At 41.5% G+C, this 18,861-nt stretch overlaps 4 protein-coding genes across 7 annotated transcripts; 2 read left to right on the top strand and 2 right to left on the bottom strand.

Annotated features, from left to right (window-relative positions):
- The first annotated feature begins 56 nt into the window (after window positions 1-56).
- Window positions 57-5,765, top strand: LOC135335165 (uncharacterized). The gene is made up of 11 exons (XM_064530579.1): window positions 57-216; window positions 312-740; window positions 1,326-1,607; window positions 1,877-2,149; window positions 2,521-2,871; window positions 3,156-3,385; window positions 4,040-4,139; window positions 4,423-4,437; window positions 4,606-4,623; window positions 4,936-5,059; window positions 5,501-5,765. The coding sequence occupies exons 1-11, from the start codon at window positions 168-170 to the stop codon at window positions 5,592-5,594; spliced, it is 1,965 nt and encodes a 654-aa protein (XP_064386649.1). The 5' UTR covers window positions 57-167; the 3' UTR covers window positions 5,595-5,765.
- A 96-nt stretch (window positions 5,766-5,861) lies between these two features.
- On the bottom strand, window positions 5,862-10,101 carry LOC135335163 (asparagine synthetase domain-containing protein 1-like). Of its 3 annotated transcripts, XM_064530576.1 has the most exons (15): window positions 9,955-10,101; window positions 9,664-9,888; window positions 9,359-9,484; window positions 9,075-9,209; window positions 8,852-8,918; window positions 8,773-8,805; window positions 7,974-8,709; window positions 7,770-7,844; window positions 7,612-7,690; window positions 7,520-7,554; window positions 7,239-7,383; window positions 6,982-7,049; window positions 6,803-6,886; window positions 6,326-6,416; window positions 5,862-6,085 (listed from the first exon to the last, which is right to left on the bottom strand). In XM_064530576.1, the coding sequence occupies exons 1-15, from the start codon at window positions 10,009-10,011 to the stop codon at window positions 5,885-5,887; spliced, it is 2,157 nt and encodes a 718-aa protein (XP_064386646.1). In that variant the 5' UTR covers window positions 10,012-10,101; the 3' UTR covers window positions 5,862-5,884. The 3 variants fall into 3 exon arrangements, 2 of the variants coding, with proteins under 2 accessions (XP_064386646.1, XP_064386647.1); XM_064530577.1 differs by lacking the exon at window positions 8,773-8,805 and having other exon boundaries at window positions 7,974-8,711; window positions 8,851-8,918; XR_010394465.1 differs by lacking the exon at window positions 5,862-6,085 and having other exon boundaries at window positions 6,351-6,416; window positions 6,803-6,912.
- Window positions 10,102-12,233: 2,132 nt separating this feature from the next.
- LOC135335164 (probable tyrosine-protein kinase kin-31) lies at window positions 12,234-16,207 on the top strand. The gene is made up of 10 exons (XM_064530578.1): window positions 12,234-13,513; window positions 13,561-13,940; window positions 14,035-14,103; window positions 14,151-14,284; window positions 14,335-14,557; window positions 14,610-14,677; window positions 14,740-14,893; window positions 15,231-15,437; window positions 15,670-15,755; window positions 15,843-16,207. The coding sequence occupies exons 1-10, from the start codon at window positions 12,907-12,909 to the stop codon at window positions 16,027-16,029; spliced, it is 2,115 nt and encodes a 704-aa protein (XP_064386648.1). The 5' UTR covers window positions 12,234-12,906; the 3' UTR covers window positions 16,030-16,207.
- On the bottom strand, window positions 16,085-18,855 carry LOC135335170 (mitochondrial ribosome-associated GTPase 1-like). Of its 2 annotated transcripts, XM_064530584.1 has the most exons (9): window positions 18,696-18,855; window positions 17,759-17,823; window positions 17,497-17,688; window positions 17,220-17,355; window positions 16,994-17,055; window positions 16,797-16,893; window positions 16,632-16,713; window positions 16,480-16,571; window positions 16,085-16,332 (listed from the first exon to the last, which is right to left on the bottom strand). In XM_064530584.1, the coding sequence occupies exons 1-9, from the start codon at window positions 18,769-18,771 to the stop codon at window positions 16,202-16,204; spliced, it is 933 nt and encodes a 310-aa protein (XP_064386654.1). In that variant the 5' UTR covers window positions 18,772-18,855; the 3' UTR covers window positions 16,085-16,201. The 2 variants fall into 2 exon arrangements, with proteins under 2 accessions (XP_064386654.1, XP_064386657.1); XM_064530587.1 differs by lacking the exon at window positions 17,759-17,823 and having other exon boundaries at window positions 18,696-18,850.
- Window positions 18,856-18,861: the final 6 nt, after the last annotated feature.

Raw genomic sequence — 18,861 nt, 5'->3', positions numbered from 1 at the left:
AAGCCCCTCGAACATTTCGCGCTATACGGTATACGGTAGTTAGCATTGGAAATTCCCTTCTTGTTCGTTCAATTAGATAGTTAATTGTGCAATAGATGGGCGTTTTATAATGATCATGCATCGACATTGATGTCAATGTACAACGCTTGATCGAATATCTATTAAACATGGAGAAAGCTGTATCTCTCTTTTGTCTACTAGCTACTTTAATTTCAGGTAAGCCTAGATGTTTTTTATATAACCTTGTTGTGGTTGAATAGTTTAAAATGGGTGTAGCTAGCTTGTCTGTTTAATTAATAACACTCCTACAGCTGTGAAAGTGGAGTCACTGAATTGCCCAAATGGAGAGAGACCCTACCCTCCCAATAGCTGTATCAATCTATCAACTGCAACTTCATTAGCAAATGCATTCACTTGTGGTTCGAGTTCTTCTAAACTAATCACCTTTGAAGACAGCGAACAGTTCAACACACTCTCGAGATACGTTGAACTCTATCAACAAAACTATTGGACTGGCTACAGATACAACGCTAGCAGCGCACTAGTAGACAGTGATGACAGCCCACCATCTCTTGGAAGCCCCGTCCTGGATTCAAATAATTTTGCTCCTGATCAACCAGCCCCTGAGGCCGATGTCACTTGTTTGTTTATCGGTATGGTTGATGGGAGCAATGATGTGCGACTGTTCCGACAGATGTGCAGCATGGAACTACGTTATATCTGTGCCGATCCTGTTCAAGGTTTGTGTGTGTGTGTGGATTGAGTCACTAGCACCTGCATAATCTATGATAATACTGACAGTACAGTGGGACTTGATTAAACAATGGTATTGGGTTGTGCATACGTATCTGGCTGACTACGAATTTGGCTGGGATAATTATACAAAATTGTCTGCTGTGCCAATTATTGCGCAATGTGCTTGGCAGTCTGATAATGCTTGCTGCATAATTAGTGTATTTGTCAGCAACAATAGGATGATGATTCAGCTTCTACATATACTGTGACTGTGAACCTGTGTGTGTGTCTACTACAGTCAAAGTGTTAATTAATGCATAATTAGAACTATGACCGTTCTCGCGCACACAGGACATGCACTGATGACTGACTTCCCACAATATTATATGTACTGTCTAATGGTACATTTGCTTGTAGCCATTTTGTTAATCGATATTATGTACAAGGTTGTTACAGGAAATTGGTTGCAACAAACATACGTGGCCTTGTAGTTTTGATGTTAGTAGCATTGCCACATCTCTCCCTGAACATACGTACTTAACCATACTGTATCTACCATCTACCACACTCCCACACACACACACACACAGTTCCATCCATAACCTTAGCAACCTCAGTCCCACGATTCCTGAGTCAAGGCTCTTCAATCATCCTAACTTGCACTGCTATGAACAACGATGGTCCTATAATGTGGAGAAGAAATGGCAATGAAATATCCAGTGACACCTCGGGTGTGGTTATTAATGATGATACTCTAACTGTGATTTCCTACGATGGAGTGACGGTCAACTACGAATGTGTGGCAGGAAGCAGAGTAGGGGGTGTGGTCTCACAGGCTGTCGTCTTGGAGACTAGTGGAGCGGAGAGCCCAGGTACATAGGAATTTGTCGTCCTGTGTACCTCTTAGTGAAAATTACTAGAGGAGTGTCAGTTGAAGTGTCGCCTGTGCTAATGAATTCATTGCATTCCATTAAGCTTTAGTCAATGATTTTATTTTCCTACGCAATGAGGTAATGAATATTTCATGCCAGTACTTCCATATATATACACATGTACCAGTGTAACATGTATTGTAACGGTGTATATAGCCCATCAAAATAGTATCATGAATTAATCAATTATGTCCTCAACGTTCCTGCAGCTCCTACCATAATGCAGCTCTCCTCTGCCCCACTCACCCCTGTCCAACTGGGCACGTTGGTCACACTCACCTGTTCATTCACCTCTGATAACACACTGGCCATGGTCGAGTGGTTTGTTAGTGGAGAAATGGTATCCTCTGCTCCCCTGATCATTGGAGACACTCAGGCAACCTTCACAGTGGATAGCTTCTCTATAGTTGGAGTGTATCAATGCCGAGTGTTGAATGAGAATGGAGATAACGCGATTGAGAGTTTGTTTATTTCAGGAACAGGTAAGCAGATGTCATTATTTTTAGTAATTACCGTGTAGAGGATATAATTATTTCAAGAGTATAACTTTCACGGAAAGACCATTAGAAAGGTTTCGCTGGTTTAATTTTCGCAGAATAGCAGCCTTTTTGCGGCCATGCGATATTAAATTTATGTGGGTATAAATGGTTGCGGTACCATGCTTAATCAGCAAAAACCGCAAACATTTATACCCTAGAAATATACCCGCTACGTGGTATACGCTGCAGGTGTTACATTGTAGGTGTAGTGCGGTGTACTTAATACAGTGAACTTGGATATGGCGTTGCTTACTTGCTGGTTTTTGTTGATTACTTTACTTCCCCTCCCCCCCCCCCCACACACACACACATAGCTGGCACTCCTGGCCTCGTAACATCTCCAATTATCGCCCTCGCCGACTCTCAATCTCAAATCTTTATCTCCTGGCTCTATCCTATCGACCACAATGTTCTAGACCCAACCCTATTACGCTACGAAGTCTTCTACCAAGAAGGAACACTCCTTGACCTATCTACTGCTTCAAGTAATACTGGGTTACTACCTGTACTGCTGAATGGACAGATCTCAGAGGTGGGGGACGTACAGACGACACTGACTGGACTTAATCCCGGCACCACTTACAGTGTGGCCATTAGAGCAGTGTCTACTGCCTCGTCGGGTGGACTGGGCGGAGGGACAGTCATCGTATCAACCTTTGGAAATGGTAAGTGTGTCTGTGATTTAGCATTTATATATTTACCCCGTGCATGTGATTGTGTCACACAGACTTAATCATAGATGTGGTAGATTCTAAGATATCTCCTTTTATCCTTACCACGTCGTTACACACAACTATAGCATTGTTATACATGTAGCAGGAGACCATAAATGGAGAGAAAAGCCCCTAACTCAGTGTATAGTGAAGACCGTAACAATTTGACAACATTCCACTTTATTATACTGTCAAAGGTTCACTACCTCATCCACCCACTCTTCTCTCTCGTACAGTCCCTGTGATCACCGTGGACGACAGTCTCAAGGTACAGCGAACCACGGACAATAAGACGCTGTTTGCTGATTGGTCGGACGTAAAGACGACACCTCCTGTGGGACAAGTCGCACGTTATTGTGTTGAGTACAGAAACTCTGGCAAGAATGATGCAAAAAATAGTGCCATACTGGATCCAAAATTCAGCTACCTCGTGGTCTCACCTGTCGAAAATGCCCAGAACTACCAGGTAGGTGGTGGGCAGTGTAGTCCATTAGAATGCATGTACCAATAGTTGTACATGTACCTAGAAAGTATACTGTAACAGTGTATACGCATGTACATTGATAGTACAAATTGTCAGTATACAGTATAGGCCAAATTGAAGTTTCTGTTTCGTTTGCATAGTACTCTGTGTTTGTTTGGATGCATGTGCATGCTTAGTGACCAAGCAACCAATTTTATTATGTAGATTTTGAATACAGGCTATTTACTGGCAGGTTATGAGCATGGACAGTGTACTAGGAGGTTGATTGAGGTGGTCCTACGTGCATGTATGTATGTTTGAGGTTCCACTAACAGTGACCACTATGGACGTATTTCTATGTTCACTCTATGTGTCCAGGCTTCTTTGCATGTACAGTCAAACTTGTCTAGTGAAGGGTCACCTTATAAGCAGGTCACCCTAATATAGCCAGGCTAAAGAGACCCAAAGTCAAACTCCATAGCATGTGTTTGTACCTGTATTAGCAGCAGGCCACCCTCTCTATTAGGTACATGTACGTACAGTCACTGTTAGTCTACCCAAGCAAGGGTGACCGCTAATAGACATGTTTTCACTGTACCAGTGTGGTTTGTGTACAGCTTGAAAGTCACTATATAATTATGTGCGTGTGTGTTGCAGGTGAGAGTGCGTATAGGAGTGATAGTGGAGCGGATGCCTCTGACCTACGACTATGGCCCCTTCACCAAGTGGGTTCTGGTTCAAGGAGTCACCAACACCGGTAAGGGCACCTCACAGTCTCACACTTTACAGTATCTCATTGTAATGATCGCTTGTAATGACAAAGTATGAACTACTGTAGGTGACAGTCCTAGTGTGTACAATCAGGAGCTCTCTTTCCTAGCTTCTTTTGTGTACTGTTAAATGCGTTCATGTCTGTTAGCTCGTTAACAGTACGTACTTAAAAGCACTTTAATGCTCACTCAGGCACCATTAAATTTTGTATGGCTACTGTTTAGTTACCGTGATAATATTTGTATGTTTTCCTCTCTCCCCACGTGCAGTGCCACCTGTCCCACGTAAGTGCTGACTCAGTGATAACATTGTACTACCAGCAAATGTTTAGGAAAATTATGCATGATGCAATAAATTCAATTTCCTGAGCTGTTATAGTTCACGCTTTTTGTGATAATTACAATTATTTTGCACCCTCTTTCTTTACATGTCTGCTTCTCCTGACTCAACAGCCACTCAGGCTATCTTTTGTAAGTTGATTTGTCGTATGTAAACGTATCCATTGTCCCTATGGCAATGGCTTAATTGTGTCTCCTTCTCATAACCGTATGGGTGCATGTCTGTCTTGTATTGTTGGTGGTATAACAGTGCAGCCTGCTCATATCCCCATACTCCAATAAAGAGGAAGCACAATGTGAAACCATGTAAAGGAGACGTTGTATCGACGCAGTTTGGCTGTACTATTGTATAATTTAATTGTAGGATGTCCTGATTGGGTGACCACAATAGACAGTTGTCACTGTATGCTCACACTGTTTACCCCATTTCCCTCTTCCTGACAGCTGCTACTGGTGTGATAGTCGCTGCTGTGGTGGTCCCCGCCCTCATCCTGGCTCTGGTGGTGTTTGTCATCATCTTCGGTGCTGTCTGCTACTGTGTGAAGAGCGGGAAAAAAGACAATTATAGGTGAGAGTGGCGAGGGGGGAAGCCCCTAGCTGTTCATTACATAGGTGAGAGTGACGAGGGGGGAAGCCCCTAGCTGTTCATTACATAGGTGGGAGTGGCGAGGGGGGAAGCCCCTAGCTGTTCATTACATAGGTGAGAGTGGCGAGGGTGGGAAGCCCCTAGCTGTTCATTACATAGCTTCAAGCTCATGTTCTTCATTGTATGGAAGTTAGTCGCACACACAGTCTCCCCTTTTGTTGTGGAGGAGGCTGATATTTGCACGTCCTATAATTAAGAACGGCCTCTCAAAGTTAATGTGTTGCAGCTCGATGCTTTTATTCAGAGGCTCAATGCTACAGTCATGAGTACATACAGTCATGTATTCAATACATGGTTTCTGGCTTCTACTCCTCCCCATTTTGTTGTGTCATGTTTTAACTGTTGTGTTCTTCGTTTCTGTAGTCCCAGACAAAAAATTGAATCTCGACCCATCGATCTCAGACCTGAAGAACAAAGAGACGCAAAGGAATTGGAAGCAATGGAACATGTCATTTAGACGTAGCATACTGTACAGTCTTGTTTCTGTGTTTTTAATGTGTCTGCATGCATCTTTGAATTACCCATTAATAAATTGTATTATAATTTGATCTCCACTACACTTAGATCTGTTTTTTATGTTGTCTATATAATAATAATAATTATTGCATTAATTATTGTTTCCCTGAAATTTTATTTATTTGAAAGTTGAATAGAACAAACACTAAAATCATACATTAATGGCGATGAATGATTGTAAATAAACAGTTGAAACAAAATGATTTGCATGATCGAGATCAGCTAGCTGACTCAGTGAGTTCCCGGCAAGAGCCTGCCAGTCACACTACTCCCTTGCTCTCTGTTGTTGCTGGTTCCACTCATTTTGGCCATTCTGGAGCCGAACTGAATAGCTCTCTTGGGAAGCCGGCCAGCACCATGGCAACCAAGGAGATGAGCCACTTCTCTCAATAGACGTTTCTCCCCTTGTCCTCGTGGGAGGGAGAGGTCCGCCTGTGTGTGTGTGTGTGGTGTGTTTGAAGAATCGACTGGTGATAATTATAATAAGGCCACGGCCAAAAGGCTAACTGCGATACAAAGCAAACAGTTTGTGCGAAAAACAACCCCTCAACAAATTAAGCCATCTCTGTATAATCTGAATTCCAGGAGCTGACTCAAGTACTAATACTAGACGCTACGTGTCTGATTATTTGAGTATCGATCTTCTACAAATACAATCACAGAGAGTCTCACCTTGCAACATGATGGTAGTGTCTGTAGGAAGGTGACAACATGCTCATCCAGGAATGGGAACTGCCCCTCCCTCTCATGGTCCGCCACACACCTGCACCAGCCATGACATCACTCTCATGTCACATTACTATATGTTGTATTACATACCATCATAGTGCAAAGGAAGGAGTCTTTACCAATCAATGGGTGCATGGGTGGAAAGCTAGGTCATTGAGTGCAACTGAGAAATTAACTTATTCCTACTTGGTTCCGAACACATGTACAGGTAGAATAGCCCGTTTATAATGGACACATTTGGGGAACAACGTAGTAATAATACAGAGGTGGCATTTGTAGGGTTGTTTTGTAGGGTTGTTTTGTAGGGTTGTTTTGCAGGGTTGTTTGGTACACAGAATATGTTAATTTGGGAAATGGATGCATGCAAATTATCACAGTTGGCTTTTCTTCAGAGGTGGCCATTATGAAGTGCTCCCCTACCTGTCATCTCTGCCGAGGTTCCTTCTGGCCAATCGTTTGACTTCCATCTCCAACTCAGCAGTGAGACCAGGCCAGCCAGACGAGCTGAGAGTCCGAATAGTCATGTGACACTTTATGAGATGATTGTTGCAGGCATAGTACAATTTAAAAACTTTGTACATGCAACATCTTAAGCTTACTTGAACTTGGTTCTGTGTCTTGCATAACCTGCCAGCTGCTCATCCGCTCCTATGCCAACAAGCAGTGTCTGCATGATTGCGGGAGAGGCATCAAAATAACAGAAGATGGCAATCACAATCATGAACTAGCTACTCAAAAATGAGATAGGAAAACGTCTATTGACTGTATTTTATTTAAAACATATTATCTTCTCTGAACATTTCAACTTAAGTTTTAACAAGAGCCAGAATTGATGTTAATTGTTGTAGATACTCACTCTTGCTTGACTGTGATACGGAGCTGGTGGGTGGTGATCAGAGTGCAGTAGCCCCACCCCTCTAGCGGCAAACCACAGGGCACAGCCAATGCTGTCATCCAGCACTGTGCACAGGGGGTACACCATGTGTGAGATTTGGGTACGTCTGTGGGGGCGGATAGAAACAAGGATGACTTAAATACGATTATTTCCTGTGTGGGAAAAGGGAAAAATAGAAAGCTCTATCACAAGTTGTCAGAAAACTTTGAGTGACGGGGTTACGTATACAATTAAAGATTTACCTCATTTCATTGACTTCTTCCAATGTTCCATTCACCTATAAAGGATAGAAAAGTCATACACACACACTACAACACAGCAGCAGAGGCCTCACCATGACCAGGTTCCATGCCCTCTCTGGGTTCAACTCCCTCAAGCTCTCAAAAGCAGACACTCTGTCTGGTACATCAAACCTACGTACAAGTACAGTAAAGGCTTAATTATAATACTTGTACACAGATGAACATTGTTCAAGTGTGCATGTGTATATACCTTTTCTCAACAGTAGCTGATTTTTGCTCAAATGCCACATTGATCAGATCAATCTCTTCCCCTTTAGGCAGACACCTACAGCAGAGAAAAACATGAAAGCGCTGCAAAGTTCTGTAGCCTGATAAGTAGAACCACGCACACACTTGAAAAAGAAAAGGACTATCACTCAATAATGGTGTGTCTAACCAACCCACACACACACACCTATCAGCGAGAGCAGCCAATACTGTAGAATCAACACCTCCGGAGTACAACACAGCCACTTTAGCTCTTCCCTCCCTCACAACACTTCGCTCAACTCTGACTTCAAAATGGGCAGCTTTATCTTGCAAACTGTCTTCCGGTGAGTTATGTTTTCCACTTTCTTTACGTCTAACTTCATCAAGCGAGGTAAAACTCTCTCCCTGAACTTTTAATTCATCTTTTGTAAAATGTTTTGAATCTAGTGATTGTACACCACAAGAGCTTGGAGCTTCATTGTCTTTACAATCGACTACGGTAGCACTTCCGCTGCTCAATTCTGATTGTTCTTTGGCTGACGAAACGGTAATACTGTGATCGGTACTGGGTCCACTTGTGTTGGACGGGACTTCAGGGGCATGGTCAACTCGTACTTGAACAGCTGCTTGTAGGACGTCCAATAGCTGCTGACTCAGCACTGACCAGTCGAGTGCAGACAAAGGATAAGTGTGTACAGTTACAGGTGGGGACACATCGCAGAGCGGTAGGATTGGGGTTTCAACAGTAGTTGCTTTAGATACATTATCACCATCTGCGATCTCCGTCTTGCAGCACTCAGTGGGGTTGGTTGTTGGTGTGTGCTTGTTGAGGGGAGGGAATGGCACCTGGAGACACTTGACTAATGATACGCTGGTTGATAATGTGGTGTTTAGAGCAGAGAAGTCATCCTGGATTATAGATTCAGTCTGGAAGAGCTCATCTGCAAAGATAAGTTAGGCAGTGAAGTGAGCTAAAGAATAACGATAGAGCGGTTTTCACATACCTCCTTGCATCCATGGAAAGCAGATTAGTTCACCTGCAGTCATAATTATACATGTATGGTGAGTGTCAACAATATTCACCTCTTTCCAATGGTCCACGGCATTTGAGTTGGTAGATTCCATTGGCAGGAATTTCCATCCAATAGCCCTACAAAATCGTTAAAATTTCACTGACAAATCTGACAAATCAAAGTAATACTAAAATTATAGCCTGCCTATACATGTATTAGCAAAAAGAAAACACCACTCATTTAATGTTACTATAATGGTAAATGCAGTATACGTTGGCTATCTTTGTACTTACCAAAGGCATATCTTGTTCACTGTAGTGACCCACCGAGCAGAGGGCAAAGAGGTCATCGTCTTTAGAGGGGGTGTGCCAGAGTAAGCTCCGCCTACCAAAGACATCACGACCAAACCACAGAGACTGGGTAGATTCCTGTCAGGAAAATAGTGTAGTAAGATAATACAATTCCCATTAATTTTTCATTAACAAGCTTTACGAACAATATAATTCTACGCATGCACTATATTTACTAATCTCTATAATTATTAGACCATAATTATAATTATGCAGTTGTCACAGACCTGCCAGTAAACCAGGGCCCAAGGTCCACAGATACTACTCAGCGTGGCCAAGAGTCCAGCCACAGTCCCCTCCTGGGCAGCAAGCTCCTGGCCCAATATTACTGTGTCATTGCATCCACGAGGGATCTGCAGGGAGAGTGAACACCTACTATCACAGAGATATATCATTGATAATAAGTCATGGCCTTTATACAACCGAATGAACGGTACGGTATATGATCGATTATTAAGCATAAAATTATTAAACAGTGCGTTTCCCAATCCTTCATTGGCTCAGTAGTGACGTTGATTAATAATGTTCACACCTTGATTCCCCCACCAAAGATGTTCCCGTTCCACAGCAGGTGGTTGGTGTGATGTGTACCAGTAGCTGACGTCACCTCCACTTGATGCGGCTGGGGGGTGGGGTCACCTCTCATCCGGAGCAATGAGCCAATCAAATTGAGATGCAGAGAGGGGCCTCCGACCTTTAGAGTGACCTCCTTGATTGCATCTGGACCTCTTCGCTTCAGTTTCCAAAGAATTTCCTCCTGTTACAAAAATACAGAATCGTCATACACAATATGTACCATCTTGATGCACTCCATGATACTTACTTTGAGTTGAGCATTGATCCCTCCTTCACAGAACAGACAAGCAAAGATGCCACACATTGTTGGGGAGGTGGAGGGAACTGCTATTGAGGGCGACTATAAATGCGGCTAAAGTTCAATACTAAACCTGGACGATTTATTTCTAATAGAACGTAATTAAGAAATAATCGGTCAGCGTCAGACTGCGAAGATTGTCGTCATAGGAACTAAGAACTGCATCTTGCATCATCAAAATAGTTTGCGCGTGTGCGTGGGATACTCAGGTACAGCAAAGCACAGAGTACAGTAATTACAAGTTTCTGCATCCGCTAAGCTTGCTACAAAGGTCAGGCAGCAGAGAGCTACAACCATTAGAGAAATACTGTCTTTGGACAATCAGAAGAGGAGAGAATCATGAGTCAACCAGGATATCCAGAGAAACCAGAATGGGAGGAGCAGACTGTGGATCAGAGAACAGCATCTCAGAAGCTCTGGCAGAAGTGCAGAGATGAGCCTTATGTGCCAGTAGGTAAGTATACAAAAGGTTGTACTGGTAGATCTACAAGACACGTTGTGAGCAAGAGCTTGTAGCATGAACACAAGGTTGTTGTTTTTCCCCAATTGTGTGGGTGTAAGATTGTCTTTAATATCTCTCGGTTGTAATCTCTCACATAATAATATCTACACACTCCCTTTTTCACTGAGATGGCTCTTTCATGAGATGGCTCCTATACTCTATACACACACATTCACCATTGCAACCTTTGCACTGTTTTCCTGTATCAGCATACCCTGAGAATCAGAGCATAATTGGAAATACTTCCTGTGGAGCTTCCTTTGACCTTTACAGTTCCTTTCAGATGTATAGTCATACACTTTGTAAGGATTTACACTCTCTTGAACTGAAACCTCCTAGAGCACATGTATGGTATGGTATTATGAGACATCTTGACCCCGGTCACTAATAGCCATAGTCAATAAGGAAGCAAAACATGTTATAGTGATAGTGACAACTAGCTATTAATATGAGACACAATGTAAATAGCTTCTGGCATAATATTACAGTCGTTCTTCTGTCCACAAAGCAGTCCACTGTTTTAACAATTTTACTACAATCACACCCACTTAAATGGTTGGTCAATTAAAATTATTTCCTTAATTAAATGATGTACTTAAGGTTACGGTAAACAGTTTGCTCATGAATATTCATGATTTTTCTTATAATGATTTTTGTGAAACTATAAATGCCATGAGAGAAATTTGAAGCACATACATGATGAATATATTGGTGTATCAATCTGTATGACAAGTATCAATCTTCAAAACATCTTCCAGTGGAAGCTCTGAGCGATCATCAAGTTACTAGAAACAACACAAAACTAGTAGTCATTTTAAACTTCCAAAAACACTTCTAGCTCTGTGTTCTTGGTCTTATATGATGCTTCTTACCATTCTGGAGGGCGTGTAGAAGCGTTTTTTTCTTTCCAGGCCAACAAACTCTCACAAAATAATAATATGTAGACTAACTCCACTTAAAATGGCGGCCAGAGCCAAGGAAAACAGCCTCTTGTGAGCTTTCAGTAGCCTTTTTTCGAAATATCTCTTCTATACGCCCTGCATATAGTGAAGCTACAGTAGACTGTACCTAAGCTTTATAGTAAAAATGTCTATTCGAGCCATAAAATGACTACTGCGTTTCAGCTGGACTTCCAGCTATTCTAGCTGGAAAAGATCACTAGATCTAGCTCATGAATAATTAATGAGCAAACGGTTGACCGTAACCTTAAACCAACTATTTTGAGGTACCTCTGTACACAAGAATACGGCTTCAAGAGATAGGGACTAGTGCAGAAAGATTAGCTGAAGTACATGTATTACTTCTTATTTTTTACTGTCTCAATAATCGATACCGTCTCACAATACTCTCTTCTATTCCTCTATTCACCTATGACCCGCACTTGGTACAATTATATTCACATCGTTGAACACTGTTTAATAAGGCATTCATAGTCTAAATAGCTCATGTGAACCAATCCACGTACCATACATACATCATACTTGAACAGTACACTGCTTATAATTTATAGACTACATGTACAATATTAAACCTGTGTTAACTTGTTTTTGTCTTGATGCAGGTGCCACCCTGACTTTGGGGACTCTTGTGTACGGAGCATATGCCTATCGTTTCAGAGGAGCAATGAGTACATCCAGATACCTGATGAGACTAAGAGTTGTGTCACAGGGAGCCATCGTCATGGCAATGGTGATTGGAGCCGCATGGACCACAAGAAAGATAACAAAATAGTGCAAATTATCACAAAAAAATTACCTACACTTATGTAGTGTCTAATTCACACCTGTTCTATATTTTTGTACTCATCACTGTTAAACAGTGCATTTGTAAAATCAATGTTAATTGAGTAAAATGATGAGACATTTTCAAGTTTGAGTACTAACAAAGGAGTATGCATGGCATGATATAAAAGTAGAATAATGCATGGCTATTATAGTATAAACAATTAATACTAGAGATATACATGTACAAGACATGGAGAGGTTTGGCTGCCAATGTTCAGGTAAAATATCAGAATACTGCTCTAGAATGTTGTCCAATTAATGTTTTTCTCATGATCAGGCTTTATCATCTATATTCTGGTCTCTTTTTTGAGAGACGTAAAAAGCCAAGAAATTTGTACAAATGGTACCCTAGGAAATTTTCCGGAAGCCAAGCATACCGATTTTCTGTACGGAGGTCTATTTGTGGATATCTACAATAGAGTTCCTTGTGACAGCAATGTGTTAGGTTGGCAAGTTTGTTTCTTTCCGCCGAGCGATCATAGAGAGGCATACGCTGTACAACTGAGTGTTTTCAAGCATGACGCCCCAATCAACGGTATACTGTATTTGCAAAGACCGGAGAGTGTTTACAATGCATCATTTAGTGGTGCTTCACTAATTAATGGCGATGGTGGCATGGATAATTGCAGAACGATCAATCTTCCTGAGAATGAACAATTTGTGGTCAACCAAAACGAATTCATTGGTGTATACATTGAAGAAGTAGCAGACTTCACTGGTTTTAGAAATGGCTATATTTTGGACATTATAGGAAACACCACAAATGGAACCGAATCAATAGCATGGAGATGCCCTCGCCAGGACAATACAATTATCTACGCCCTGGATGCCTACTCAAGCTGCTTTGGACGTCTGAATAATCACTTGATACAAGTTCGCTTGCTAATGTCCAATGGCAATGGAAATATGTTCGGTACTAACATACCTGGGAATGATTCTAATACACTAGGACAGCCAACAACAGTTCCTACTATTACACAAACAGAAGTGGCAGACACTTCAAGTACACAACCAGTAATAGCTCCTTCTCAATTCATGAATGCTACAGACACACAACAGAGAGCTGACGTATTGGTCCCACTGTCAGTAGTGGGAGCTTGTTTGATTGTAATCCTCATTGCTTCGATAATCAGTGTCCTAATCGTAATCATCGTTCACCAAAGACGAAAAGCCAGGCTGGAGATGATGAGGTGGAGAAAAGAGAGAAGAAACATTATGCCAGGTAAAATCATCACAATTCTGCTATTATATTAATTTTATTTCATGTAGATCATTTTGTGATAGTATCCGAGCAGCCAGCAAGTCCGGGAGGGGAGCTTCCATTGCACACTCCACAGCCATACGAGGATCCACAATCTGCGGCAACTAGAAGAAGGCAACTCAACAGTCTGACCACTGGGCACACTCACTTTGAAAATCTAACCTACGAAAGCGAAGATGAACCTCTTTCTGCTTCAAGTGTTCCAAGACAAACTACTTCATTCATGCTAAACTCCGAGGAATATAGCGATGAACGTCTCTACAGTGAGATCGACGCACCATGTGTGGACGAAAATGAGGAGATTTACGAGAGCATTGACGACAATTACATTCAGAGTCCACCCGCTCATATCAAAGCTATGTATTCTGTAATCAACAAAAACAGTCTGGTATGTTCAATGAACCAGCAAGCCCTCGGGTATCATGCACTGTATTATATTTCATACAAACCCTGCTGTATGTACTTTTTTTATTCACATGCAGCAAAAGCCATCCATTGCTCAAGCAAGAGAGAGCAGGCTTTACGAGCACTACTATAGGACACTAGAAAAGGTACATCATTCAATACAATAACATTATTAATATTCCGTGATTGACAGATCTCTACTTGTGAAAGAAGTCGATCTTCTATTGTAACAGAAGACAAGTTCACAAATCCAGCGTCAAGTGAAAATGACCTACTAGCACAGTTTGAGAAAGCTAGCTTTATCAAAATCCCTTGGAAAGAGATCAAGTTAGTACAATTTTGTTAACAACACAATTCACCTATAATTATTATAACAGGATAATGGCACATCTTGGAGCGGGTCAGTTCGGTGAAGTGAGTAGGGGTGTGTGGAAGAACGGTAAAAACAGCACGGACGTTGCAGTCAAGAGCTTCGTGGCTTCCAAGACAGAGGACAAGACAATAAGCAGAGTCAAGCTACTACAGGAGGCTATCATCATGGGCCAGTTTACCAACCCAAACGTCATTCACTTCTACGGAATGGTTATTGCAAAAGATAGGGTAAGGGAAATTGGAACTCAGAATAGCGACTCAAATGTAATTTGTGACACAGATAATGCTAGTAATGGAAATGGCAGCAAAAGGAGATCTAGAGCACCTTCTACTTTCAATGGTCCCGGAGTAAGCTCTTTAAAAAAACTGTTTGGGTTAATTAAAACATAATTCTATGTTTTCACAAGCAGTCCAGGAGAGATGGTCACTCCCAATATCAGTAAGGTGATGCTGGGGTTCTGTCAACAAGTGGCCTTTGGAATGCACTACCTATCAAGCAAAGGGTTTGTACACAGAGACCTCGCTGCTAGGAATATACTGGTCACACAAGACAATGTCCTTAAGGTACCGTTCGTATAGCAGGCAATTTTTGTTGGTGCAAATTTTCGTGTGAACTACCCATTTACGTAATTCTTCTTACAGCTTAGGACTGTTGTGCAGTCGTAGTTTTACGAAAATAACACGCTATACGGTAGCCAATTTTTCAGAGCTAAGTGTAAATGTGCACTAAGAGTAATACAAAGGGCAGATGTCAATGGCAACTATGTTTACATAATTTACACTTCGCATGAAAGTTGAATAAGGTATTGAGTAAGAGGAAGTTGCACCTATTAGACCTCATGAGAAGTATTTATCAAATCAATGACATTTGAAATGTCTGTACTTAAAGGGAACGTTTTAGATTGCAGATTTCGGAATGTCACGAGATCTAGCTGATGAGGATTATTACATGTCTCAAGGAGGGAAAATCCCTGTAAAGTGGACAGCCCCTGAGGCCATTCACTACAAGAAGTACTCGACTGCCAGTGATGTGTGGGCCTACGGGTGTCTGCTCTATGAGATATGGAGTCTGGGACAAACACCTTTCAGAGACTACTCCAATACAGAGGTATCAAACGCAATGTTAATTTTTAGCATGTATATAGTCAATGAAAAGGGAAGAAAATGTATAGCGTAGGGTTTGATGAGGTGGACGCAATCATGTATTACCAAAAGTCCTACTCTCTTGTGTAACCCTTCTTAACGGCCACCCATGCCAACTGCAATATAAAAGCCTGCCATGGTCTTAAACTATAATTATACGTATACACAACACACACACTACTATATTATACATGCAGGCACTGTCCAAGTTACAGACAGGCTACCGACTCTCCCCTCCTCCAGGATGCCCCAGGCTACTTTATGACATCATGATTCAATGCTGGTGAGTATGTAAGAACAGAAATGCTCCGTTTACATGTAATAATTATTAAACATTTTGGAACAAACTATTTATCCTCACACAATTCAGGAACCCTGAACCTTCACGAAGAACGCAATTTAAGGCTCTCATTTTCGAGCTACTTGAACCTGAAACTAAAGTTCTTAATTTCCCAGAAGAGGATGCATCCAGTCACCAACTTGCTGAGATTATTGGCGGACCATTAGAGGCGGGTGAAAAAATGTACTTGGATCTTCAAACAATGTACCTCCATTAACTTTTAAACTGACCCGAGTAGCAAATTGAAGCACACGATTTATTTATTGAGTTAATTCCCACACAAAAATTTGTATCTGAACCTTCAAGAAAATGGTTAATTGTTGGGCACAATGAATATTAAAAATGAAAAAATAATTCTCAAAAAGATTGCTACTGTGATTACCATTATATTAAGTACTGATTTGTCCTGACGCTAACTGTTCTGAGGTAGTGATCTGGTCGAGTGTTATTCTCCCTAACTCACCATTTCTATACTTGTGTATGAAATGGATGGCTGCTCTCACGATATCAAGAGACCCACCTGAATCAAGAAAAAGACGAGGAGTATTATTTAGATCAATAATAGGCTCAGTGTTATTTACAGGTCAATTAAGATACAAAAGTTTTACGTATAATTTGATTCAACCTCCGCTAAAATAAACATTTAAAGGAGGTGGTTTACATTTACCTTTCTGGAGGGCTCCCAAACGCTTGGCAATACGGCTCAGGACCACTGCAATATCATCCATTGGTTCTGGCAGCCCATAGAACTTAGCATAGCTGTACACATAAAAGAATACAAATCAGTACATTTCTTACAACGTAATTTCACTCACTTACTCGAACTGGCGATGCTGGTTGAGAATGAACAGAAGGTAGTCAGCTATCAGATAATCATTCATGATGTTGTCTTTGAGTATGCCTATAACAGTAGAGCAGTAAACATCGATAATTTGCCGTTATTTAATGGCATGTATATACTCCGATTATAATGCTGCTCTTTACCTGTGATGGCTAATTTCAGAGCAGATTCTTCAGAATCAATTTTAGGGATCATCACACCAGGGGTATCATACAAGAATATTTCAGGATGCTCACAAATCTGCGAAAAAAAGTTAATAAACATTTATTTTAGTGAGAATGCACTCAAGTTTTGACCAGTCAAATTTAGCTATCAAAACAGACCCATTTCAGGGACATACCCGAATCTTGAACAGTACACTTCTAGTCACACCAGGTAGTTTTCCAACAGCAGTTGCTCTCCCTATGCATTAAAAATCTTCACTTAAAAATTACATGCAAACATACTCTAGCTGATGCAAATAATTTTCTTCCCTGATACAAGAAAAAAGGGCAGCTATACAGCATGTCAAACAACAATAGTCAATAGACCTTGCTAAAGGCTATATATAATTATAGTGGTCTAACCTCTCCCTAGATTGTTTCTCCTGAGAGCGTTGATGAGAGAGGACTTGCCGACATTGGGCATACCAACCACCATCAGTTTGAGAGCTTTACTATCGTCACCCATCGACTGTGTCGCCTTCTTGATCTTGCTCATTAGCTGCAGAGATGAATCATCGAACACTTTAGTGTCTGAAAAAATATAATGCACAAACTATTCTGTATGGCGAAGGATATAATACAGGCAATCCTTAAATTGCTGACCTTGCAACTAAAAGCATATTCTCTATTATGTACTTACTTCTTTGACACTCTTGTGGTGTTGTTTCCTCATGTTGCTGAATAGCAAGTCTTTCTCTCCTTCATCCCTAAGTCTTGTGGCCACCTCCATGCACTTTGATTGGTCGCATAGATCAACCTTGTTCAGGACAAGAAGCTTCGGTATTCCTTTCAGCATCAAGTCGAAGTTGGGATTACGTCCCGAAAATGGAATCTGTTAGCAGATCATGTTAAGGCACTGAAACGAATTACACATCAGAAAACAAACTGAATGGAAAGGATACTCTTGCATCATGAACTTCTATTACATAGTCACAATACAACAGCCTCTTGGACATGATCCTCAAACCTGGTGTGTGTGCAGGGTTGGGGGGTGGGGTGTTCATAGACTGGAAACCACGCCCCTTTCTTTAGGGAAAGAGACTGGCCAGGTGACTATCAACGACTCGTCCCAACGGAATGCTTGGAATGTAGTGTGTGCATGAATTGCACACTAAGCTATTATAATTGATTTTATGTGAGTATTAATATTTTTAGCTGTACAGTTGCAGTATAAATTTTATGTCTACTTAGCTAGCTGTTTGGATATAAGTTGTCTATCAGTACTTCTGCAATGAAGCAATTCTAAAGTTGCTATAACCTGGCTGGCTACAAGGCCACTGCAAAAATAACAGACAGAAGTCAGTAGCAGAGATCAGATATATTTGTCTCTCTGCCAACTGGTTTATGGAAAGTCCCCTTGCTGGCCCTATTGCCAGCAACATTTGAGTTTTCTATTACAGCGGTGTCATTGTAGACTCGCAAGCCGTCACTGTTGCAGGCGTTCGCCTGCAACAGTGACGGCTTGCGAGTCTAGTGTCATTGCCACAGACAGGACAAGAACTAGGTACATCCAGGTGACAGCTAGCTCCAGACTTGGACATAGTTTTGCAGCAGTTGACTTGTGATTGAAATAGGTGGCTGAGCTAGCTAGCTTGCTAGAGTACTGTACAGACTACTGTACGTACTTAGCTACAGTAGATCTAGCCAAAGTATACTAAACCGCAACACTGGTGACCACACCCTTTTCCCTGAACCACTTCCGCAAAATTCAGTACGCAATGAAGACGAGTCGTTGATAGTCACCTGGCCAGTCTCTTTCCCTAAAGAAAGGGGCGTGGTTTCCAGTCTAGGGTGTTCAGTGTCACTGTTTGTAGCTCTACTCTTAACCATGCAATTTACCTTTTGCCATGTGCCCTGGATACCAGTTGGCCACAGGTAAGTTAGGAAAGAGAAACTGCTTCCTGAATTCATTCATACCACCTTTGGCAGCTCATAGAAGCTAGCTTGAGAACAATCTTAGAGACTTAGAAGCCACGTGTTTGTACTTTGCCCTCAAAAAGGGGAG

Source organism: Halichondria panicea, chromosome 4 (assembly GCF_963675165.1).
Source record: "Halichondria panicea chromosome 4, odHalPani1.1, whole genome shotgun sequence".
Lineage (NCBI taxonomy): Eukaryota > Metazoa > Porifera > Demospongiae > Suberitida > Halichondriidae > Halichondria > Halichondria panicea.
This window is presented reverse-complemented; position numbering and strand designations above follow the sequence as displayed.